General features: G+C 35.7%; 1 protein-coding gene across 1 annotated transcript; it reads left to right on the top strand.

Moving 5' to 3' along the window:
• The first annotated feature begins 3596 nt into the window (after positions 1-3596).
• Positions 3597-24981, top strand: LOC147393145 (putative serine/threonine-protein kinase PBL17). Its single transcript, XM_086456429.1, has 6 exons — positions 3597-3953; positions 21296-21618; positions 23085-23220; positions 23525-23661; positions 23849-23972; positions 24206-24981. The coding sequence occupies exons 1-6, from the start codon at positions 3905-3907 to the stop codon at positions 24742-24744; spliced, it is 1308 nt and encodes a 435-aa protein (XP_086312555.1). The 5' UTR covers positions 3597-3904; the 3' UTR covers positions 24745-24981.
• The last annotated feature ends 1008 nt before the right edge of the window (positions 24982-25989 follow it).

Below are 25989 nucleotides of genomic sequence, written 5' to 3' on the forward strand. Positions count from 1 at the left end.
TCTAATTTCACCTGTTGTCAATCTATTGTTAACCATTTTATGATGGGAGAGACAAGGTGCCTAACATATTCCTTGTCCCTCAACCAAATCTCTTTACTTTAATTTTTTTAGTAAACCTTTTCCACTTATCTCTTGGATATCACAACAAACTAAAGAAAATGAATTTCAATTTTTTTATGGTGTCCATTCACACCTTAATTGAATGATAACGACTCCTAAACTTGTATAGATGAGTTTAAAACCTCAAAGATTTCGAAGCCCAGATATCTACATGTCCTATTCATCCCACTCTATGATTAAACATGTTTAAAGTCGATAATTTGAAAATGTAAATTTAAGTGGGTGTTTGATACCGCTTTTAAAGCGACTTTTTAGCACTTTTTGTTGTTAAAACGCAATTATGTGACGCGATGCCCATTTGATAACGCTTCAAAAATCCGTGTTTCGAAGTTTTTGATTTTTTTAATCGTAGTTTTGAGAAGCGAATGAAAAGAGCTTCTCACAATTGCGTTTAAAAACGTCGAAGTAAAATGACGTAAATACCTTTCATCAAATAACCAATTTCCAATGAATGTCCGACTGTATAATAGAACCCAATCGATCATTTTTCATCTTTGTTCAACCTAAACCCACGACGACAGGCATCTCTGATCGACACCATCGACAAAACCCTCATATGACGGCAGCCATCCCTCCTCTCTCTTTCTTTCTCTCTCACGCCATCGATTCTTCGTTCAACCTAAACCCCATAGACACCACAAGATCTCCATTGACGATGGTAGGCATCTCTGATTGATACCATTGACAGAACCCACACAACTCTTTCTCTCTCTCTCACATAGCTTTCTCAATCAGATAACTTCTCTTCTTCATGTCTTTGTCGACTGAACCCACAAGATTTTAACTCAATATCTTTAGTTTGAATGAAGGTTTTTGGCAACATAACTCTATCTCTCATGGCCTAATCCTTTTCTATCACTGCTTCTTCTTTCCCTTTATTTGTCAGACATAATTCCACGTCTCTCTCTGAAGCTTTCGACTTTACTCCTTGAAAAGATTGATTAGGTGCGTTTTCTGAAGCTTGTTTCGTTGTTTGATTAATTGATTAATTAATTGTTGTTTGTTTTGTTTGAATTGATCGAGTAATTTTTGTTTGAATTTATGTGGATGCTACTTACACAGGTATGATTTCATATATTTGTAAAAATAACTTGGAATTTTTTTGTTTGTAAATTAGCTACCCAACCCAACTCTCATAATTAACTTGGGATTTTTATGTTTGTAAATTAGCTACCCAACTCTCATTATTAACTTGGAAATTTTCTGTTTGTAAAATTAAGTTGGAATTTTTATATTTGTAAATTAGCTATCCAACTCTCATAATTAACTTGAAAATTTTCTCATAATTAACTTGAAAATTTTCTATTTGTAAAATTAAGTTGGAATTTTTCTGTTTGTAAATTAACTACCCAGCTCTTAGAATTAATTTGGAAATTTTCTGTTTGTAAATTATCAAGATTGCGTATTATGGGTGTATTATCAAGAATGTGTATTATGCATGTATTTTGTTTATCAAAAAAATTTCATATGTCCATTTTTAAGAGGAGATGCTGTAGAAATTTCTATAAAATTCTGAATTTTTTAGAATTAAAATAATTATTTTTATAAAATTTTAATATAAAATTATTATATTTATATATATTTAATGTAATTATATATTTATAAGGGTATTTTGATAATTTTTTATGTATTTTAAATACACTATCAATCTTAAAGGTATTTTGATCATTTTACTTTAATACAATATATATTAAATATATGTTAGAAGTTATATCAAATAATAATTACCAGATTCTGGTAAACAACACATCATTTTTAGAAAGTTTTATCAAATAAATTTTTCAGTATTTCATCTTCTAATAGTAAATTTTGACAATAACTTCTTATAATAGATTCTGACAACTGAATCAAACGGGCCTAAGTTTTTATATTTATTACTTAAAGAGAGTACGTTTAATGATCTCGCTGTGCGGAAATAGTCACCTTAAGTTTTTTAATCAACAGTACAATTGGGAATGGGAAGAATGACTGTAGGGCATTTATGTAATTCTTTATAAATCATGGGATACTACCGTACAAGTAGTAGACTTTAAACTAAAGATGCCCCACCATGGTTTTTAAACTCGGTATTTGGTCTCATCTCGTTCAGCTCCGATACCGAGTTGACTCGTCTCGTTAGACATTGAGACAATGGTTTTTAACCATTTAAAAAATCTGAAAAATTCAGAAATGATTCCTATTAAAAAATGAACAAATATATATATATATATATATATATATATATATATATATATATATATAATTAAATTTTTTTTTTCATAATATACTTATCAAAATAAATAAAGTAAATATTTACAAGTCTTTCTTCCATGAACATCTTGGAAATTAACCATGGATCTTGAACCTGATCCACAGAGATTAATTAAAATCTAGAAGAAACATATCTTCATCTGTAATGATATTTATAATAATCAAACAAATGAGTAAAACAAATTCATATAGATCAATCCAAAATTAATGATTTTAGCAAGTATTTTTTTCTTGTATTTAATGTTTTTTGGCAAATGGGGACCTCCATGAATTGTCCTTCTCTAGTTGCTCTCTATAAATTCAATATCTAAATTAAGAGAAACTGACACAAAATTTATTGAAACATGAAAATAAAATAACCAAAACCACTTGCACTGATGCACCTCCCAAACAAGCTCAAATTCAAGATAGATAAAAACCAAAAAAATCACTTGGGATTGTAAATTTAATAAGAAACCTAAAGACTTGATGGTTGATTGTGAAGTACAACCGAACACAATAACCTTGACCTTATGTCTTCATAATTAAGTCAGATAATGGGTACTGTTCTGCAATTGAATCTAATCTAGAACAATAAATAAAATACTTCAATTCAGTATGTCAATATTGAGAGTAAATTAAGAAACCCAAATCTCCCAATTAATCACTAAAAATCATCAACTTAACTACAAGAGATGAAGAAGATGAAGTTTTCTTCAAAACCTTGGCTTTTTTTTATTCACTTGATGGAGAAGATGAAGAAATAATAGAGGAAAATTGATTTGGGGGGTGAAATAATAGAGGATTGATGCTTAATTTGGTGGAGAAAATGAAGTTTTCTCCCAAAATCTTACATTTTTTTATTCACTTGGTGGAGAAGATGAAGAAATAATGGAGAAAAATCGATTTTGAGGTAAATAATTGAGGATTGAGGTAAAACTCGGTTGTCTTGGTTAACTCGAACGAGATTTTGAAAATCTCGTCCGATACAACTCGTTTATCTCGCGAGTTAACATAATATTTACACTGTCTCGTTTATCTCGTTCGTATCGCCCAAGTTTTGCTAAAATATTATCCGAGATGACTCGTTTATCTCACGATACGCGGTCGTCTCATGACACATTGTGAGTTGGTCTTGTTATACTCTGAAACCGAGTTAACTCGGACGATACGTCTCGGTCTCGGACGAGTTTAAAAACCATGGCCCACACCAAGGTGACAATGTGGTTTGGCGCTTTCAGCGGCTACTCATCTCTCGGAGACCAATAAAACGAAGAAACAACCCTACCAACCAACCACCCACAGTAATCCCTCTCTCTCTCTCTCCTCTTATATCTCTCTCTTAAGAACTTGTCAGATTTTGGTGGTCGAAATCCGGTTTTCCAGTGGCTTTGATCGGATTCCGTCCAACCCAAAATTTTCAAGCGACAAATCAAAGATTTCTACCCACGCAGATCGGATCTGAGTGGTTGGCATTCATAAGAGTAGCGAAGATCTAATTCTGAGCGTAGAAAAGAAGAATGAGATCGTAATCTCGATTGGGAATCTCTATTTGATGGGGAACTGCTTGACCTTGGAAGAACCAAGCCTTAAGAAGAAACCAGGTTTATTTTTTACACTTTTTTTTTTGGGTTCATTTTTTTATGAATTTTTATGTATAATTTTTTGCTTTGTGGGTGTTAATATAAGAAAGAAAAAACAAATGTATCCACTACCCAGAGGAATATATCTCTAATTAAGGAAAAGTAGAGGAAAAAAAAACATTATTGGATAATTCTCTGGGTTTTGCAAAAATGCACCCTAAGTTGATAGGAACATTATGTTGATATGATCTCTTTCTCCTGCTTATGATTACATAGAAAACAAGTAAAATAAGCAATGTTTTTTTATTTTATTTTTAGGATAATGGTGAGAGAAGGAAAGTTGATTCATTTGAAGGGGAAACGTCTCTTGTTTCTCTATGAAGAGAAAATAATACCGCTCGTTCTCCCATTCCTCTTTGAAATTTAACTTCTTACAATACTCCAATATGACCCCATGATTTCTTTAGTGATTCGGCAACATAACTTAACTCAACCAACGACCATAACTGACTCAACCCATGACTATAATTGACTCAATAACTGAAACAGTTCCTAAATAATATCATTTAGCTACATAACGTTCCACCCCTCTTGAGATTAATCTTTTCCTCGAGGTCAAAAGCACCCATATCCCAAATTACATAGAAAATAAGTTTATCTTAACATATGTTATGTAGATTAGTTGTTTCTTGTAGTTGACAATGAAGTTCTTGTAAGAATGTCATCAATTTCTTCATCTCAGTACTTCTTAAAAATATTTGACTTGATAATATGTATCACCTTCAATAGGGAGAATGAAGTCAAATCCTAAATATTGTTCATGAATTGCAGCTTCATCGATGATCTTGATTATATAATGGTTAATTGAATGTCATTGATTGTTAATGATGTCGACATTATTGACTTTTTCTTTGTCATCGTCAATGGCCTTGAGCATGTCAAAGTACCATTGTAGGTGAAAGCTCATGAAATTGATGATCTCCATTGGTAGGAATACCTTCAAAAGTGTGTGACAACATGTCCACAATGTTGTCGAATGTGTGTCACTATGGCTCATACCTTCATGGGTGTTTATCAATTCCTCAATAAGAAGACAACAATCCTTCTAGTCATCCTGCATTGATTATATTAATCCATTCTAGACATTGTTCTCCATTTTTATTCTGTTGCTTGTTTTTTTTTCCCCCTGGTTGGGTCAGTCAATAGTCAATGATAGGATTGATTGTATTAATTGAGTAGGGTCACCAGTGGCTTGGGTCTGTTTAGTTTTAGCCTTATAGGATTAACAATTTGTTTGCGTTGGAGTGGGTCAACAGGGATTTTGGGCTGCCCAAGGACAGGGCTTAAACATTTGGAAGGGTTAGAAGTGTTGGTCTTGGGCCTGCATGTGGGTTGATTTTTGAAAATCCTTGAAATGTATATTGATTATGGATTATTGGTGCTGTTTGGACAAAAGGTTTAGGAGGTTGTTTGTGGGATTAAGGTTGGGAATTGGATATGGCTATTAATGCAAGGGTGGACTAGATTTTGCATTCAAGGTTGGTTTTAGTTTCTGGGCTATTTTGCAGTTAAAAGCCCTCATCAATTACATAGTTCGGCATGAAACATCTTGAATTTTAAAGACAACATAAGTTTCTAGGAACCAATCCTAACCTTCAAGTGGAGAATGGTAGTTTGAAGCAAGAGTGAAACCTAGTAATTGGGACGTGCAGTTTGACGTGTGCGAGTGAGTAGGTGAGAGGAATCGGATAGTCAAAAGATTCTAAATTCTTTCCATGACATTCGAGAATCGTTTCTCTGCTACCAATTGATACAAGCCTCTTTCTCACGCTTATTATTACATAGAAAACAAGTAAAAGAAGCAAAATTGGTTCCTTTCAAGGGTAACCCACCTCTTGTTTCTCTTTGAAGAGAGGAATTTGGAAGAGAAAACTTTGCACATTCTCTCATTCCTCTGCATAAGTTAAATACACACAGTGCTCCAATTATTCCATGACTTCTTAATTGACTCAAACTTAACATTACTCAGCTCATGACCATAACTGACTCAACTACTAAACATGACTCAATCCACGACTCTAATTGACTCAATAACTGAAAGAACAAACTAATATCATTTAGATATGTAACACTAAAACTAACTTAACTCGACTTATTGGGCAAAAATATTATATTTATTTTTGCTACTTTACTGGGAGAAGGGTGAGTATTGTTGAAGAATATTCACATAATTTTTTAAACTACAAAAATGTTCTTACATTAAATGTCTGTTATTAAGACAATTCTAACCTTAAATAAATATTAATCTTTGTATCTTATTTGCATTGCTCATTCCATCCACTAGTTATTAACCTCACTTTCAACAACTTGATATAAAAAATAATCAACCGTTGTTATTATCACAATTCATCATTGTCATCATCGTCATATACCTTATCGTAATGAAGTTGTAGCCAAGATTATACTCTCTTCATTCAACTCTATTTAGAGATGATATCTTTCAAGGCATTGGTCTTCGTTGTACGTTCCGTTGGATTGCTTCATCTTTTTGTTGATACCAATATTCACATAGAAGAAATTGAATTTATAGATGGAACAAAAAAAAGTTGTATTCGCAATTTTTTTTTTTAGGTTACTAGGGCACCGTTCCATTGATCTGACCCTTCCTATTGACTAAAGGGGGTAAGATATAGAAATGAGTTATTTGTACAAAGCATTCATATCAGGGGTGAAGCCAAGATTTTCTTGTAGTGGGGGCAAAGTATAGTTTCCCAATAAGGTTCAAGAACATGAAGAACAGTGATTTTGAAGCCAAAATTTATGGTTTTTTTAGAGGTTGTAGAAAGCGGCATTTAGGTCATTTCTTATTTGTATATGAGAGAAGGCCTAAGTCAACGGGCATTGACATCAGTAGGGGTGGGGAAAACTATCAAATATTAACCAAATAAAAGGACATAGTATAGTATACGGTTAGATATAAGACAGGTTAGTGTAAGATTTGAGCTGGTTGGGTTTGTGGTTGAGTTAGGATTGCTGTACAAGTGATTACATCAAGGCTTCAGAGTATTGAAGGGTATTAAAAAAGGTCTAGGTATTTTTGTGGAGGAATGAGATGTGTTTAATACGCTAGGCGGTGGTGTTATAATGGCTGGGATGTGGGTCAATTGGGTTGGGGCAGCAACAATATGGCTGGAATATTATGGGAGGATATGGAATCATAAATTTGTTAGATGTACACAAGGGTAGGCAGCCGATCTTTTATTGTTGTGGGCATTCAATGAACATGGACAACATATATGGGGTTTGGGGAAGTGGTGGGTGGATGGACTGGGCAACAATATATGGTTGTTGGGTTAAGGATACGAATGTGTGATTGGGATAGGGTTGCTGTAAATGTAAAATAGAACAGGGGTGGGATGGTTGGACAACACATATGGGGTTGTAGAAATTCAGAAAAATAAAGAAAAAGAGAAGATTAAGAGGAAGAAGAAGATAAAGAGATGTTACCTTGGGTTCACACCAAAGTAGAAGGCTTCACACCATCAAGCACCCAATCACTGGATAAAATTCAGAACTTGTTAAAACCAGCCTCCATTCATTCATTCATTCATTGCCTCCAAATAGTCTTACAACATGTATTTATATGTGTGCTAAATTCCTAGGACTAATCTCAACCATCCAATCTAATCTTCGGCCAAAATTAGAACATAACTTAAGTGACATTTTAATTATTTAATTAAAACCCCCTACAACTAGGAAATATTAGTCATAAGCCCTGAAAAATATCATAAACCCATGGCTGGAAAATAAATCACAAAAACACCTCTAGCTGAAAATAATAACATAAAACCTAAATGCTTAAATTGGCCCATGGGCCTGATGTCCCCATCAACTCTCTCCGGTTGAGAAGATTTTGCCTTTCGCGAAATAAAAGACAACTAATGTGATCACATCTCTTTATCTTCATGGTCCAATATGCTCTCCAAGCTCCAATAAGCAGCCCACCATGCATCTCCACAATGTGAGGTCTTCAAAAAGTGTAGGAATTATGCATTTGGGGCCTTAAACCTCTAATCTAAATGTAAGTCTTGAACTAAACCCATGGAATGATCATCGAACCACAAGGAAAGTGGTAGATGGGTCTGTGTCCTTATCCTCTCTGGTAAACTCTAGGAAAAGAAGTGGCGTCCTTTGACGAGATAAAGTTGCGGTAACGCTTTAGTAGATCCCAGTCAATCTTCTGTAGCTCTGTCTTTGTAATCCATATACAATCTGACATAGGTCAATTCTTCCACTTGACAAGGTATTTTTGATAATCTCCATGTTTGATGGAAGCCATATGTTCATCCAAATATCCTCTATTTCTTCTTTCCTCTATGGTAATGATGGAATATGAGGTAAAAGTTGTAACAGTTGAGTAGGTGAATAGCAAGTGTGACTGACTGGTGTAGGGGCGATCAAGGTAGGGTCATGCAGATTAGGTACTGTATTAGTGGGACCAAGTTCATGGTTCTGATAAGGGGTATTAGGTATTGCTGCTGTAGACACCTTAATTTGAATGGGCCCCATTCGAAAGGATCCAAAAAAATTGATTTTTTCTAATAAAATTCGTCAACGGGCTTAAAAAATTTAAATTACCGAAACATGACATTTTGATCAAATCAAAGGGTCCTAAGACCTCTAAAGGTCTAACGGACCCACAAATAAGACTTGGCATACCCACCCTGTTCCCCATCTTTCACCGCTCCACTCTTGGATATGAAATTACCCCAAGCCCGCTTAAAGCTTACCATCCCTCAAATCCCTAAAAAATCATTTTTCACTTCACATGAATCCAACCTTAACCTAGCTTAACCCTAAACTCGTATTACCTAAATCCTAAAACCTACTCACCTTTAAACCCATTAAGCCCCACCCCAAAATAAATCCTAACCAAACCCAACAACCTAAAATCCTAAGCCCAACATGTCAAAGCCCACATCCACATCCGTATCCTTAATCCACAAATCAGTATCTACATCAACCAATAAACATTTGATCATCAAATGGGACACTTGTCCTCACTACAACCCACCTCCCAAAAGTCATTCTACCCAACCTAACCCATCACCTTTTTCCAACAAAATCACATACCCACATCACAACCTACACCATTTTCTCATAATTTTTCTCAAACCCATTCTCACAAGCCACCCCTACACCTCTTATACCTAATCCATCCATCTAAACACTCCATCTCTACACTTTTTGGACTCTTGTGACCATCCTCGTCACCTTCCTAAAATCTAATCACCTAATTCATTACACAACCCATTCTTTTAATCAAACACCACACCTCCTCATCACACCTAACATTCAATCTCATTTTTTCAACCAAATACCACATTATTTCACCTCACCAAACACTCAACCCAAATGGGTTGGGAGGGATCCAATCCGTTTGGATAAAAAATTACCCATTTACCTCCCATTCCACAAATACTCTCATCTCAACTTTAAATTTCACACCCTCACCCTCAATCCTCATGCCATTCTCTACTTTCCTACCTTTTCACCCCATCCTACCCTCAAAAGTAATTTTCAAAATCCATAAATACCCCTTCACCTTCTAAAATGGCACCTAGTCTAAGTCTAAAAAAGAAAAAAATTAATTCTCTACACTCTCTACCCATCTCGTCTCTACTCTTCTCACTTCATCTACTCTAAATTATTACATTCTCATAGTTCACTAAGGACTCAAAGAAGAAGGCATAGAAGAAGAAGAAGGAAGGAAAAGAAGAACAAGTTAAGGCTTCAAGGTGGGTCAAAGGGAAACATACCCCCTCTCTCTCTCTCCCCTTTCCATATCTCTCTTTTACTTTCCCCCTCACTTTTTTAATTTTCTTTTAGCTTAAAATGTGATGCTCCTCCTCCCCTATCTCCGATAGATCGGATTCTGGTTCGGTTGAAAGTATAGGGGTTGTAACCACCTTCAAAACAAAATCGTTTTAATCCTTCAACTTGTTTTGAGGCAATCGGCAATCGGGTCCTTCTCAACCAATGAGAATGGACCCACAACCATTAGCCAACACTTTACAAAAAAAGAAAAAAAAATGTTATTCCAAGGCTAAATTTCTATAAGGAATATCTCCTTTAATGAAATGATCCCTATAGTCCGAACCGATAACAAATCCCTTCTTAAGATATAAGTCGTCAAATACGCGACACTTTTTTTTTTTTTTCATTCTATCCGAAAATGACCGAGTTAGTTTTTGAGATTACCACCAATTGGTGAAGAGAAAGGGGTGTTGAACACCTTCCCCTTTCTCTAATCGAACCACTTACCTAGAATCTTTGGTTGACCAGTATCTTATCCATATGAGAGTTACTAAGTGCCAAAAATAACACTTTTTCTAAAAATGAACATCGGGTGACCATTCACACCCTTTTACAAAAATGAATGGTAGCGACTCCAAACATTCGTAGAAGTGATCATCAAAATCGAAAATCACGCATCTACAACTGTTGAACCTTGAACATGAACAAGATCCTCCACATTGAATGTAGAATTGATTCCCATATCTAATGGAAGATCCAAAACATGTGCATTGGGACTCATTCGCTTCAGTATTTTGAAAGGACCAACACTGCGGGCTTGGTATTTCTTCACGACTCCTTGTGGGAACCGTTCAGGCCTTATACAAGCCATACATAATCACCCACTTGAAATTATTTGAATCTACGGTGTGAATTAGCAAATAGTTTATATTTCTCATTGCCAATTGTAATATTTTTCTTGATTTCAGAATGCAGGTTATGAATGTATTGTGCAAATGACTTTACAGACTTAAAAGGCCTATGTGCAACTGACATGGGAATGGGATCTATTGGACTCATGCTTGTTGTCCTATTGATAGAACTATTATGGGCAGTAATGAATCTCATGATCTAACATGCTCTCCTATTAGACACCTCAATAAATTGCAGAAACTCCTATTGACATTGACAATCTTAGTTTGACCATCTGTCTGTGGATGGTACACCGATGAAAATTGGAGCTTGGTGCCCATCATTTGCCACATCTTCAAAAAATAACTCATTAATCTAACATCCCGATCAAACACGATGGTCTTAGGCAAAGGCAACCCTAGGTTTGTAACCATGCACAACTTCAAATGTACTCATACCTGTTGTCCTATTGACAAAACTATTATGGGTAGTAATGAATCCTATGATCTAACATGCTCTCCTACTAGACACCTCAATAAATTGCATAGACTCGTATTGACATTGACAACCTCAGTTTGACCATTTGTTTGTGGATGGTACACTGATGAAAATTGGAGCCTTGTTGCCCATCATTTGCTACACCGTCTTCCAAAAATAATTTGTGAATCTAACGTCCCGATCATACATGATGGTCTTAGGCAACTAATGTAAAAGAAAATCTTTGCCATGCTAGACACATCTAAGGTCTTGGAGCAAGCAATATAGTGAGCCGTTTTTGAGAAAGTCTATTATGACAAATACGAAATCATATTTCCGAGTATTCTTTGGAAGGCCTTGCACAAAATCCATGCTAATATCTTGCCAAGGGCAATGTTGCACTGGCAAAGGGGTATACAAACATGTGTTTTACTTCTTTTGATTGTGCAAGGAATGCACAATCTACTACTTCTAAAAAAAAAATCCACCCTGTAGGACAAATTCTCCTCCACTCCTAATTTGATCTCCTGAGACTGACCTATATAACTCCCCAAAATTTGGGCACGTAGGATAATCATCTCTAATCCGCTCAAACCTAGTCACATCTATGCTCATGGAGTGTAGTAGTGCAACCTCGCAGCTCAACGCATTCATAGGGTTATTCTCAACTCCTGCCTCATGTCTAAGTACAAATGTGTAATCTTGAAGAAGATCAACCTATTTAGCATGTTTTGGGTTTAATTTCTTTTGGGAACTAAGGTATCTTAGAGCCTCGTATTTGAAAACAAAATAACTCTTGCGGCAATAGGTAATGCCTCCAATATCTCAATGCGTGGACTATCACATGGAATTCTTTTTCAAACGTGAAGCATTTTTGTTTTGCGTCATTTAATTTTTCGCTAAAATATGCAATTGGGTGTCGTTGGCTCAGCACTCCACCTATTCTTACTCCAGAGGCATCACATGCTACTTCGGAGACTTTGGAAAAGTTTGGGAGGTGTATGACAGGAGCCTTAATCATTTTCAACTAGATTTCTTTGAATGCTTTCGTTGCCGCCTTGGTCTACTAAAAACTCCCTTTTCATATGCCATCTATTATGGGAGCCATGATGGAGCTTAACCTTCGAATGGACCCTAGCTAACTCATGAAAGCTACGAACTTCGTGACTATTTTTCGAATCTAGTCAATTGACAATGGCCTCGACTTTCTGTTGGTCTGTAAACAAATCTTCTAAAGAGATGATATACCATATGAAGATGATTAGATTAGACCTAAATGAACACTTCTTTAAATTAGCGTACAATTTCCCATGTTTGAGTAAACTTGTCTCAAGTGGTTTAGGTGTTGTTCCTTGGAATGACTATAAATCAAGACATCGTCAAAGTATATTACCAAGAACTTGCTTATAAAAGTTCTCAACGCCTGTGTCACTACCCTCATGAAGGTATTTGGGGAATTTGTTAACCTAAAGGGCATGACTAACCACTCGGAGAATTCATCCTTCATTTTGAAAGTGGTCTTCCACTTGCCCTCTAGGCGAATACGGATTTGATGGTAGCCACTCTTAAGGTCAATCTTGAAAAAGATTGTAGTACATGCCATCATGTCCAACATATTGTCAAGTCTCGATATAGGAAACCGATATTTAACCGTGATCTTGTTAATTGCGTTGCTATCCACACAATTCTTCATGGCCCATCTTTCTTTGGCGTGAGGAGTGCATACACAACGTATGGACTCATACTCCATAAGAAATCCCCTTGTAAGAAGCTTGTCAATTTGCTTCTTCAACTCTAAATGCTTTGCGAGATTCGTCCTATAATGTGGAAAATTGGGTAGAGTTGCTCCAAGTACTAGATCAATGGTGTGCTCAATGGCGTGCTGAATGTCAGACATAAGACTGAGTTCTTCTGGAAGGTTTTTAAAGCATTGGTTCAACGATTAGAGGGCTGTCCATGTGTGTTCTGGAGAGGCTTCTTTAGTTACAAGGGCAAAAATGATGGCCTCATCCTTAGTCTCTTTTTCTAATTCTTTTGCATTAATGATGTTGAGAGACTTTGACATAGTGCTTTACTACCCTCAATCTTATTCGTAGTTCCTTTCTTTTCGGGAGTAGTATTGGGTGGTAGAGGATTTAGCTTAATCCTCTTGCCCTCATAAACAAATGAACTCGTATTTGAACGTTCGAATAGTGTTACATCCATGTCAAAGAACCAAGGCCTACCCAATATGATGTGACCTACATCCATAGGTGCAACATCGCACCATATGGTGTCTCGATACGACGAGAATTGTATTGGAACTTGACACTTCTAGGAGATTGGGATAGATGATGTATCAACCCAAACGACTTTGTATGGTGAGGATGAGCCACAAGGAACAATCCTAAGCAGGAAACAACACTAGTAGATACCACATTGGGACAACTTTCGCTATCAATGATGATCTTGCAATTTTTCTTACCACACTTGGCATAAATGTGGAAGATGGAAGTCCTACGCCAGTCGTCTTTTGCCTTATGTTGAGCAAGGGCACACCTAACTACTAACATGCTATTCTCGTTGGTGCCAAGTGCCTTTTAACACAAGTTATGTGTGGATTGTCACTCTCACACTTTTCGTCGCTTGTTCCGACCTCAGGATCATGGACTTCCTCATTGAAGTCATCATGACCATCTTCTTCAGTGCCCTCAATCAATAAAGTTTTTGTGGATTTCTCGGTGGGGGCATTGGAAGCCGTAGTGTCCAAATCCTTGACACTGATGACATTGGTCTCTTCCTCCCACTCTGGAACTCTCACCTATTATGATATAGGACACTGATGACGTTGGTGCTAAGTGCCTTGCCTAACACAAGCTATGTGCGGGATGTCACCCTCACACTTGTCTTCGCTTGTTCTGACCTCGGGTTCATGGTCTTCCTCATTGAAGTCATCATGACCATCTTCTTTAGTGCCCCCCATCAATAAAGCTTTTGCGGATTTCTTGGTGCAAATCCTTGACACTGATAGCATTGGTCTTGTCTTCTCACTTTGGAATTCTCAGCCATTATGATGTAGGACATCTACAATCCTAGTTAGAGTTTTAGTAGGATTTTTATTTCATAGTTATGTTAGGAGTACAATTCCTTGTTAGTTTCTAATTTGTTTTAAATTTTTTTATATTATTTAAGCTATAATTATAAGTGCTTATAAGTGTCCAATTTGAATTCTAATAGGATTTGAAAGTTGGTACTATGTTATAGATAGGTTAGGAATGTTAATTTTTTAGTATTTTAGAAGGATTCTAAGTTGTTATGATGAAGTTATCTATGTATGGAGTTTTACATATGAATTTTGAATAATCAATCAATTCAATTATCTTTTCTCTTAATTAGTTTTTAGCATTATGCTTTATTTTCTTTCAAGTTATTGCGTGTTTATCAATTGAATCTATTGATTCAAATTGATTTTGAGTGTTCCATTGAACACAGTATCTTAATTCCTATCGAATCTATTGATTCACACGTTTCTTCTACGTCAAGTGGCATAAGAGCTCTTGCTACGATTCACAAAAGATGGTTGGTGAAGGTGATTTTGTCACAAAATCTTATTTAGAATCTTTTCTAGAAACTCAATTTGAGAGGCTTGAGGCTAGAATTATGGTTAAGTTAGAATCCGTTGTTCAAAGCATGGTTCTCAACACCCTTGAGAAGGAGAAAGGTAAGAAAACCCTTCGAGATAAAAACTCCAAGGATTCCCACCATACCTACTTAGGTTCCTTGCAAAATTCAGCTTTTGGGTTACAATTAGTGAGACCAAATCGACTAATTTTCAAAATTCTGCACACAATTTTAATCATACCCAAATTGCACGCTCCCAAACTGCATCCCATGTCCCCTAGACTTTAAAACCTATCCTCCACTACCATCCCATAAAATCCCTTCCCCAATCCCTCCTTGCACCTCATAGCCCCCTCTCTCAATATTCTAGCCATATCGCACCACTCCTACACCTGCAAATTGAAAATCCTCTGTCCCTCCACCTTACAATCTCACCTTTACAGTGCTCATACATGCTTACTCAACTCTTCCATACCCTTCCCAATAAAGCAAGTCTGAAGAATGGATATCACTGGAAGTGGATTAGAAAGCGAGATGTATGGAGGATGAGGAAAAGAAAAAGAGTCTTTAAGAACAACTTGAGGGTGAGTTTATTTTTCGAAAACGGGCGCTTGATGTTGGACAACTACAATCTTAGTTAGAGTTTTAGTAGGATTATTATTTCATGGTAATGTTTGGAGTATAATTCCTTGTGAGTTTCTAATTTGTTTTAAATTTGTTTTTATTATTTAGGCTAAAATTAGAAGTGTCCAATTTGAGTTCTAATAGGATTAGAAAGTTAGTATTATGTTATAGATAGGCTAGGAATGTTAAGTTTTAGTATTTTAGAAGGATTCTAAGTTGTTTTGATGAAGTTATCTATTTAAGGAGCTTAACATACGAATTTTGAATAATCAATAAATTTAATTATCTTTTCTCTCTTAATTAGTTTTTAACTGTATGCTTTATTTTCTTTCAAGCTATTGCTTGTTTATCAATTGAATCTATTAATTCAAATTGATTTTGAGTGTTCCATTATACATAATATCTTAGTTCCTAATAAATCTATTAATTCACACACTTCTAGTATGCCACATTACTCCCTTTCCTTTATCATTTTTGACATTGAGAGAAGTACTCAATTGACCTATGGATTGTTGATTCTCAAAAGTTGGTTTCGTTCTAGGAGTGTTGGGCTGCGAATCATGACCTCGAGAGTCAAATTGACTCGCAAATTGCGGTTTTAGATACCGTTCCAACTCTTGCACCATTTGATAGGCGTGCTCCAAGGTACTAGCGTAATGCGGAATGGCTCTTTTTGAAGCTCTAGACGAAGGCCTGTTTAAAACCTAGAAAGGGTCGGGCGAGATCCTCCCTAGCATCACATCTCATCATGTACTCATCAAACTTGATGATGTAATCAATAACTGACATTGACCCCTGTCGAAGAGTTTGCCATTGGTCTACTAGACGTTCTTTGTAGGATAGAGGAAGGTATTTTTCCTTCAATTTCTGTTTGATCTCGGTCCATTGAGCGATGGGATACTCACCCGCTCTCTTTATTCTACACTCTACATTGGTCAAATAGAGCTTGGCTTGGCTCACTAGTTTCATTTTGGCAAACCTGACTCTCCGTTCATCCGTCGTATCATACCACTCAAAGTAGTGATCCATGTTGGATTACCAATCTAAGAAAGTTTTCGGGTCCAGGCGACCATCGAAGCTTGGTGCGTCTATTCCGATAGTTTTCATGAGGCGGTCATCAGGATCAAAAGTGTAGTGTTTAGAAAAAAAAAAAAAAAAAAAAAATGTTGACTAAGTCAACTAAGGTTGACTCAAGTCAAGTCAACTAAGGTTGACTCAAGTCAAGTCAACTATGATTAACTCAAGTCAAGTCAAGTCAATTATTGTTGACTAGTCAAACAACTTTGACTAAGTCAAATTAACTAAGATATTTGTAAGAAATTCTAAAAGAATTAGAATTTTGTAATATCTAGATATTTAAAATATCTAGATATTTTTTTTTTAAAATATCAAATAGAGATATTAGCTGATTTTTTAATTGTTGTTTCATTTTCTTTACACAAAGAAAGAAGAGAAAAGTAAGAAGAAAAGAAGGAAGAGAAAGAAAGAAAGAAGAGAAAGAAAAGAAGGAAAGGAAAAGAAATAAGGTAGGCCCTTACAACTATTTATAATGGTTTTAGTAAAGTATATGTATGTATATATATATGTATATTGCTGATTTTATAGTTATAAAAATTCAATTTGTTTTGTTTTTAAAAATAATTTTGACTTAGAAATTTTAAAGTTAAAATTGTTTTGTAAATTTTTAACAACATGCATATTATTTATACATATTTATATTATTGTTTTTATGATTTTAAAGCATGCTAGTATTTGGTATTTTGTTTAAAAGGAATTCTTACATGTTTGTAATTGATTTAAACATGTTTATACGTAATTATATATACTAAAAACAAAATACAGCAACTATGAAAGTTGCTATTTTTGTATTAAATTGACACCATGATTGTTGGATAGAATATAAAAAAAAATGGTTGCTTTATACGTACGTTATACGTGTTTATACGTACGTTATACGTATTTATACGTATTGAAAATAAAATACAGCAGCTTTAAAAGTTGCTGTTTTTATATAATATATTACTATGTTTACTTTAGTTTCATGCTTAAAAATATTTGTTAATTTATACGTATTTTATAAGTACTTAATACGTATTTTATACGTATTTTGTACTTGTCAAAAAGAAAATACAGCAACTATATAAGTTGCTGTTTTTTTTACACAATACATATTTTGTTCACATTGTTATAAACATACATGATTTTTGAATAAGTTAAACTGGTGGACAGTTTACTTTAATCATTTTAGTGATGGATTTCCAAGAAATGTTTCTAATTAAAAGTTGGGTAGAAAAGTAATTTATTAAAATGAATATGAGAACGAGTTCTCAATTGAATGTCGTGCTTTTAAAATACCCAGTTAGTGAGATGCTTCGGCGTATGCCGTATAAGACACGAAAAGGAGAGAAAATATGAAGTGATGCTTCAGTCATAGACTGTGTAAGACACGAATGAGTGAAATGCTTCGACTAAGGGTCGTGTAAGACACGAAAGAAAGAAAAAGAAAAGAGAGATAAGACTGTACATTTAAGAGTGGACTGGGTATTTAAAACACGTGTATGTTTTATTTTTCATTACATTTTGAAAAGAAAATAAATACTTATATGTAGTATTTTAGTGATTTATTAAAGAGATTGTGAAAACCTATAAAGAATAACATGTTGTGATATTTCCGGAATGACGTGTTATTCTAGGATAACAGTTGCGTTGTTTGAGTTCTTATGTATTATGGGATGCATAAGAACACAACATCACAACAGGAATCCGGGAGTTTCTTTTCTATCTTTAATAGAGAACAAGATGTAGATAGTGGTATAATTGATAGAGAATATCGAGGATCACATGCACGCCAGATTGGCATAGATGAAGATGGCTAGTTAATGATCATTAATAGTCTAGAGTAGTCAAGAAAGAATGACCTACTTGATTTGGCCCGTTTCTTAAGGCCTTGGTCAACGGCCAACCTGAGCCGGAAAACAGTTACCCAAATTGTGGCAGAGGCTGGCCATAGAATCAGGAACTAACGGTGGGGTTCCACACTGGTGAAGTATTGGAATAATCGTATTTTGACTGAGATGTTCACATCAGTCGTGACCCTCAACTCTCTATTATAGTACTCTATTATTTGATGTTATATTATGAACAATTGTTTTCTTCAGATTTTTAAGTGTTTTAATTTCCTACTAAGTTTTATGACATCGGAGTTCAATTATTTTTAATTGTGTTGAATATCAAATATGCATGATTTATGAATTCTTAGAATGTTTAAACTGCATATAGGATGCTGTTATTTAGAATTGTAAGATTCCCCTATTGGGTAACTCCCCTGTTACTCACCCCTACGACATCAAATTTCAGGCGCACCTGGTTTAGGTGGTCCTTCCGAGGAGGCTCAGTGCCAGGGCCTTATAGATGATCAGTCCAAGCTTCCAGGAGTGGAGCATGGGTATTACTAGTTATAAGTCTTAAACTAGAGTTAGGTTTAAGTCTTTAGCTATCGTTTTTGGTTATGTAATTATGAACACTATAGTATGTCATTACTGTTTTATGTATATATGTCAAGTGTTTTTGATGTTTGAGGATACGTGTCTGTTCTGTTGAGAAATGATCAGGTATGACATATAGTTATATTATTTGCCGTTTACGTTTATGAATTGATTATCATGATACGGGTTTTATATCATGCCTCGGGATTCAACTTGGGAATCATGAGGATTCGGGTTGAGTTTTTGGGGCGTGACAAAAAGGATCTTGAAATTTGTTCTGGTTGTGTGGAAGACCTCGCACTTGACCTCTCTACCACTGCCTAAGTCATGGAAGCTCTCGTTGTCCGTAGGATCTTGGTTATTTCGAAGGTAAGTAGATTATCTAAATGGGCGTTGGTGGCATCCATGGTTTGAACCAATTGATTGTCATCCATGGCTGACATATAGGGCCTACCACCATGCGTGGGCATCCACTACTTTACTCTAGGTATCCTAACCTACTAATGCAATGTAATGGATAATACAGCCTAACTCAAAGTATGAGACTCGAAAACCCTAAGCAAAACCTAGGCTCTGATACCAAAACCTGATGTAGGGCATAATGCCTAGCTAAGTGGAAGGTTTGAGATCAAGATAAGATTATCAAAAGCAATTGAAAACATAAACTAACCTCATTCATCCATGACACAAAATATCAAATGAGTAACTATATTTAAATTCTAACGTATAACAATCCCACAATGTTGGACTGCTCAAATATGAAGAGGTGGGATGCCAATGGAAGTTTGGACTTCCACTTGCTTAGTCAATTGAGTTTAAAGGACATGGTATAGTATACAGTTAGGTATAAGATAGATTAGTGTAAGATTTGGGATTGATTGGGTTTGTGGTTGATTTAGGATTGTTGTACAAGTGATTACAGCAAGGGTTTAGAGTATTGAAGGGTATTAGAAAAGGTCTAGGTATTGTTGTGGAGGTATGAGATGTGTTTAATGGGCCAGGCGGTGGTGTTATAATAGCTGGGATGTGGGTCAATTGGGTTGGGGCAGCAACAATAGGGCTGAAATATTATGGGAGGATATGGAAGCATAAATTTGTTAGATGTACATAAAGGTAGGCAGCAGATCTTTTATTGTTGTGGGTATTCAATGAACATGGACAGCATATATGGGGTATGGGGAAGTGGTGGGTGGATGGACTGTGGACAGCAACGGTTAAGGATTCGAAGGTGTGATTGGGATAGGGTTGCTGTAAATGTAAAATACAGCAGGGGTGGGATGGTTGGACAGCACACATAGGAGAAAATCAAAAGAATAAATGAAAAGAGAAGATTAAGTGGAAGAAGATAAAAAGATGTTACCTTGGGTTCACAACAAAGTAGAAGGCTTCACACCATCAAACACCCAATCACTGGATATAATTCAGAACTTGGTAAAAACCAGCCTCCATTCATTCATTCATTGCCTCCAAATAGTCTTACAACATGTATTTGTATGTGTTCTAAAGCCCTAGGACTAATCTCAGCCATTTTATCTAATCTACGGCCAAGATTAGAACATAACTTAAAGTATCATTTTAATTATTTGATTATACAGCTAGTAAATATTAGTCATAAGCCCCTAAAAATATCATAATAGCAACTGGAAAATAAATCACAAAAACACCCCTAGCTGAAAATAATAACATAAAACCTGAATGCCTAAACTGGCCCACGGGCCTGATGCCCCCATCAAAGGGTTTTAATAAACCCAAAAACTTGATGGGGTGGGGGCAACTGCCAAAAGTTTGTGGGGGCAAACTCCAAATATATCAAATTCTTATTGTACTATGGGACTTCTCGTCCCCGTCTTTTCTAATAAAATTTTAACTTATAAAAAAAAAAAATAAAAAAAAAAAAAATTCGGGGCAAGTGCCTTCATTGCCTCGACCGTAAGTCTGCCCCCAATTCTTCTTATGGCTAATGAAACATGCCTGGCAACACTACTCAATTTGGATTTGCCCGTATTGGAGCTGTTCCTTGATTCTCTCGAATAAGCTCTCTTATGATTTCTTTTCAACCTTTTCTTTCGTTTCTTCCATCTGAACATCCTCGTGAATGAACATGATTCCCTGTCACCCAACATCCCTTCCATCTAGTATATTTTTCTTACTGCTATCTTCTAAAACTTTCCCTTTAGTTTGATGAGGATGTTTGTGTTACAATACACTACGAAAGCAAGTCTCTACTCTTCATGATAGCCATCCAACACTAGGCCTATAAGTTACATCTCCAATGTTTCCTTCGTCTTTACTGATTTGACCTAAATACCAAAAATAATCATTTTGGGGTATTTTTTTGCCAACATGCACACATTCTTTTTTTTTTCTGTTCTTTTTTGGTAAGTTTTTCGTCCTAGATATTTTAAAACCCAAGGTTTATAATTTATCCAAACGTATCATTTATGACTGTTTTTCATGTATAAATTTCAGTTGATATTCGCCATGCTTCATCTACATCTCCAACCAAACCAGTGGATTGTAAGCTCAACAGTGCTGGTAGCATTTCTGTGATTCCAAAAAATGTCAAAGATCTCCGCCAGAACCCTGGATATAGTAATGTCGACATATTTACGTATGAAGAAATGAGACTGTCCACTAAGAACTTTCGGCCAGATCAAATTCTCGGTGAGGGGGGCTTTGGGATTGTCTACAAAGGAGTTATAGATGAGTGTGTCAGGGAAGGTTACAAGAGCACCCAAGTTGCCATAAAAGAGCTTAATCCAGAAGGGTTCCAAGGTGACAGAGAGTGGCTGGTATTGTCTTCCGTCACCTTATTTTATCAGATTTCATTTTGATTCCTCTCATTCACAATGTTAAGTTGGTTTTATAGTGAAATCATAATTATTTCATGGTGTATGGGGTAACTAATATTTCAATGGGCTTACTGGACCTACTTTCTACTCTAATGTTCTTGAATCTTTGGTTGATCGCATCAGTTCTGATTCAATTATATCTAAAATCTTTTGAAATTAGAAAACGGCATGTTAAGTGGGCATATTACATGTGTCTCTCAGTTTGGGTAAAAATGAAAGAAAACTTGCCTCCCACTGACCCCTCTACCTTCTAAGCCAAGTAAGAAATTATGAAACTGTAAAATTTTTTTTGTAGAAATAGTAAACGGTAGATATGAGGTTGAGAGGAAGTGATGAAACTGCCATATGTCTTTATAAAGTGAGGATGGTATAGAAAGTTAAAAGGTTAAACTAAAGAAAAAAAAAAAGACAAAAAAAAAAAAAGAAAAAAAAAAAAGAAGAAAAAAAGGAAAGACTGATCATATTATTGAAGTAAGAGATCTAAGCAAGTCTAAGTTTTGTAGTTAATTGTGGTTTTCTATAGTATGCCTAACACATGATTAACATTAAAAACAAACCAAAATAATTATAAAGAAGCAGAAATTATTGGTGGACTGGTGAAATATTTTATAGAGAGATGTATCGGGCACACCTCGCACCTATCTGTTGCAATTTTATTACACGGTACTCCCCACATTTACAAGTTTGTTACTCAACAAACCTTGAAGTGAGACCATATCATTGTAAATGATTGAATAGCTGTAATACCTTCAGTTCTTTTAATCAAGTACCCATTTTACTGAAAAGAACTGAGGATATTGTAGGTATTTAATCTTTATCAAATAAAAAAACAAGATGTGTGTCCCACTCCATGGTTTGTTAAGAAAGAAAAACAATTAAGTTAGCATGGAAAGTTTCCTCATTGCATCCAAAAACATGATCTGATGCTATAGGCTTGTAGAGGACAAAATTCTAAGAACTTTGAAAAAAAAAAAAAAAATTTGTCCGTTGAATTTTAATTTTAAATTTGGGAGTTCGGTAGCCGTCCATTATCAACAGCATGCATGGATCAAGCTCAAAAAAGATATATATACATTTTTTTTTTCCTTTTGAATCTACACTTTTCAATGAAATCTAGAAGTCTGTGGTGTTGGATTGCCAATGAGATAATTCATGTGGGCCAAATGACCCTCATTAAAATTTGAAATCTTACTAAGTTAGTCGGCCAAGCCTGGTTCAAGGTTTGTTGAGTAATAAAATTGATAAAGCAATGAATTTTTATTTTTATTTTTATTTTTTATAATTGTTTTGTAATAAGAATGCAACAGATAGGTCTGCCTGGGAAATCTCTCTATTTTATGTGAGTACAGTATCTTTTGGTTTAAGTATTGATATATTTTGCTTATTTTTTTTTTTTTTTTTTTCAGGCAGAGGTCAACTATCTTGGGCAGCTCAGCCATCCAAATCTTGTGAAACTCATTGGCTACTGCTGTGAGGATGAACACAGATTGTTGGTATATGAGTACATGGCATGTGGGAGCTTGGAAAAGCACCTTTTCCGCCGTAAGTAGCCAAATTTATTATTATTGATACAATTCATGTTAGAAAAGTGTATGTGCACAACTGCACATAAAATCTAGAGAAAATTATTACTTTTATAAATAAATTTGTGTGAACTCTGAAAATATGACTATTGATTTTTGTTGTCATCAATTACTTACAATGAAATTAGACGTAAACATATGTATGTCTTGTAGATTTGTTTTTTGTGAATTGAATTCCAACGAAAATAAATTACCTAAATTGAACGTTGTGTTGAAGTCAAATTGTCCCTTCTTATGTACTGTATTTTTTACATTGTTGACAGGGGTATGTATTACAATGCCTTGGTCAACTAGAATGAAGATTGCTTTGGGAGCAGCAAAAGGGCTTGCTTTTCTTCATGGGGCAGAAAGATCTATCATATATCGGGACTTCAAGACGTCAAACATCTTGCTAGATGCAGTTAGTATATGATCCAATTAAATTTCATCTCCAACAATTTAAAAAATTGAAAGATAACCCTTTTTGAGAGCAAATTCATGGTTACCAATCAACAAAAATTATGAGAAGCAGATAACTCTAGGTCTGAAAGACATAATCCCATTCCCCCATTTAATTCTGCAACTAATTTTCAAGCTCTAAACTGCAGGATTACAATGCTAAACTTTCAGACTTTGGGCTCGCAAAGGATGGGCCTATGGGGGACCAAACTCATGTGTCAACACGAGTTATGGGTACTTATGGTTATGCAGCTCCAGAGTACGTAATGACTGGTGAGTCAAAAAAGAAAATAGAAAAAGAGAGCTGTTATTGCCACAACAAATTTTGCTAATGCAACACCAAGATGTGTGTTAATCTTTGGTGATTTACATATGAATTGGGCAGTGTTAGCAAAATTTGGTGTGGCAATACAATCTCTCTTTCAAAAGAAAAAAAAAAAAAAAATTCTTGGAGTTCCATTTATCAGAGTAGTTTAGAGCTAAAGCTCCGTATCTTGTCTGGCCAGGTCATCTGACAGCTCGGAGTGATGTTTATGGTTTTGGAGTTGTGCTCCTTGAGATTCTCATCGGAAGGAGAGCAATGGACAAGAGCAGACCTAGCCGAGAACACAATTTGGTTGAATGGGCACGCCCACTCTTGATCCATAACAAGAAATTGCTTAGGATCCTAGACCCAAGAATGGAAGGCCAGTACTCGGTAAGGGTTGCCCAAAAAGTAGCTAGTTTGGCTTACCAATGCCTAAGTCAAAACCCCAAAGGGAGGCCTACCATGAGCCAAGTGGTTGAGATAATGGAGACTTTTCAAACACCAGCAGAAAACCAGGAAGATATGCTAGTGAGGAGGGGAAGCAGCGGTATAACCCTTTATGAGGTTCCCAAGAGTCCCCCTGATAGTTTGACAGCAGAGAAGAAAGGCCCAAGAAAAAGTGTGGAGGAAAGGAGACATGACACGCATAGGAAACGGCAGAGTAAACCAACAAAGGCCAGGAGCAAGAGCGAGCCTCCTACAGATTGTGATCTATATAGCCCTTCACCAGATTTTTAGCCTAAAGTGAAGAATTTGCCTTCAACTAAGGCACAACAATCCATCTATGGATGGAGTTGATCTGTATAAGCACTGATGTAACTCTCTATTCAATGGTTTTTTTTTAATGTCTATAATCCATAATCCTGCCTTAGCTTGGGTGGAAAGTTGCTTTGGATTGAGTAATTGAATTTAAGGGAAAATACGTAATTGTCTAGAAGTCACATTTCCAAGGAAGATCCATTTTTCATGAACAAATATTCTCGTAAAACAGTCACCAGTGTATAGATACATTTTAGACAGTCAAGCATGATTTTCAAGACAAAAGGCACTGAGCAGCTTCAAGGGAGTCTTTAACTTTGAAGTGGGCAGGCCGTTCAAAATTTTGAAGGAATCCTCCTCGTTACAAGACATGAGACCTGTTGAATTTATTTCACCCCCCTACATTTCCTAAAATATGGAATACCTCCTCGGCAATGCCATGTGTAATCCACTGGAGAGGGTTCTTTCAAAATTTTGAAACGGGCTGACTGCTTCAAAGTTTTTTCCAATTCAAGGGGAAGGGAAGACACAGGTTTTCCCAAGCCAAAAAATTTACTTCTGAGAATAATATGACAATTACATCAACCCCTTAAATCTAGAGTTCAATGACTGTTCATTTTAAACGCGCTGAGGGTACACCACATAATATTGACAATTACATCTGCCCCTTAAATCTAGGAGGTCAATGACCGTACATTTCAAACGCTTGACTGAAACCCAAAGAACTTTTATTTTCTAATTTTTCTCATAATCTAAGAGTTATTATTTTTTATCCATTGTGATGTTCTATGGATTGTAGAACAAGTGCTACAGGGAAAACAAGCTTACAGAGGAGCCGCTCCTGGTTGAGCAATATATTATAAATAAATGAATTCCATTTACAGTCCTAGCTATTAAGCCAGTCGTCACTACTCGGGAGAAAGGATTAGCTAAAGCACTCCTTCACCCATATTGATAGATTTAGGACTGATTGGAACTGTTATTTCCTTAGCGGTCAGGCCATCTCTAGAACAGAAAAACGCCTACTTCTTACATTCTATAGGGGCAGCCCATCATGACTCATGAGAGGGGGCAATCATGGCATAAATGGCAATTATTTCGTAAAGGTCTCATTCTTCCAGGATCTCCAGCTAAAAACATAGCCTTAGAAAAGCAAGGCGGCGACTTTATGAGTCCATATCCGATTGATATTTAGGAAATATTATTCCAACTGGAACAACAAGG

The sequence above is a fragment of the Akebia trifoliata genome, chromosome 10, assembly GCF_017979445.1.
Source record: "Akebia trifoliata isolate Shusen 1 chromosome 10, ASM1797944v1, whole genome shotgun sequence".
NCBI classification, from domain to species: domain Eukaryota; kingdom Viridiplantae; phylum Streptophyta; class Magnoliopsida; order Ranunculales; family Lardizabalaceae; genus Akebia; species Akebia trifoliata.

Excerpts from the sequence above, each read along its gene's own strand:
- LOC147393145 (XM_086456429.1), top strand. The coding sequence starts at position 3,905 with ATGGGGAACTGCTTGACCTTGGAAGAACCAAGCCTTAAGAAGAAACCA. Across the intron at positions 21,619-23,084 it reads AAGGTGACAGAGAGTGGCTG|GCAGAGGTCAACTATCTTGG; the intron begins GTATTGTCTTCC and ends TTTTTTTTTCAG. Across the intron at positions 23,221-23,524 it reads GGAAAAGCACCTTTTCCGCC|GGGTATGTATTACAATGCCT; the intron begins GTAAGTAGCCAA and ends CATTGTTGACAG.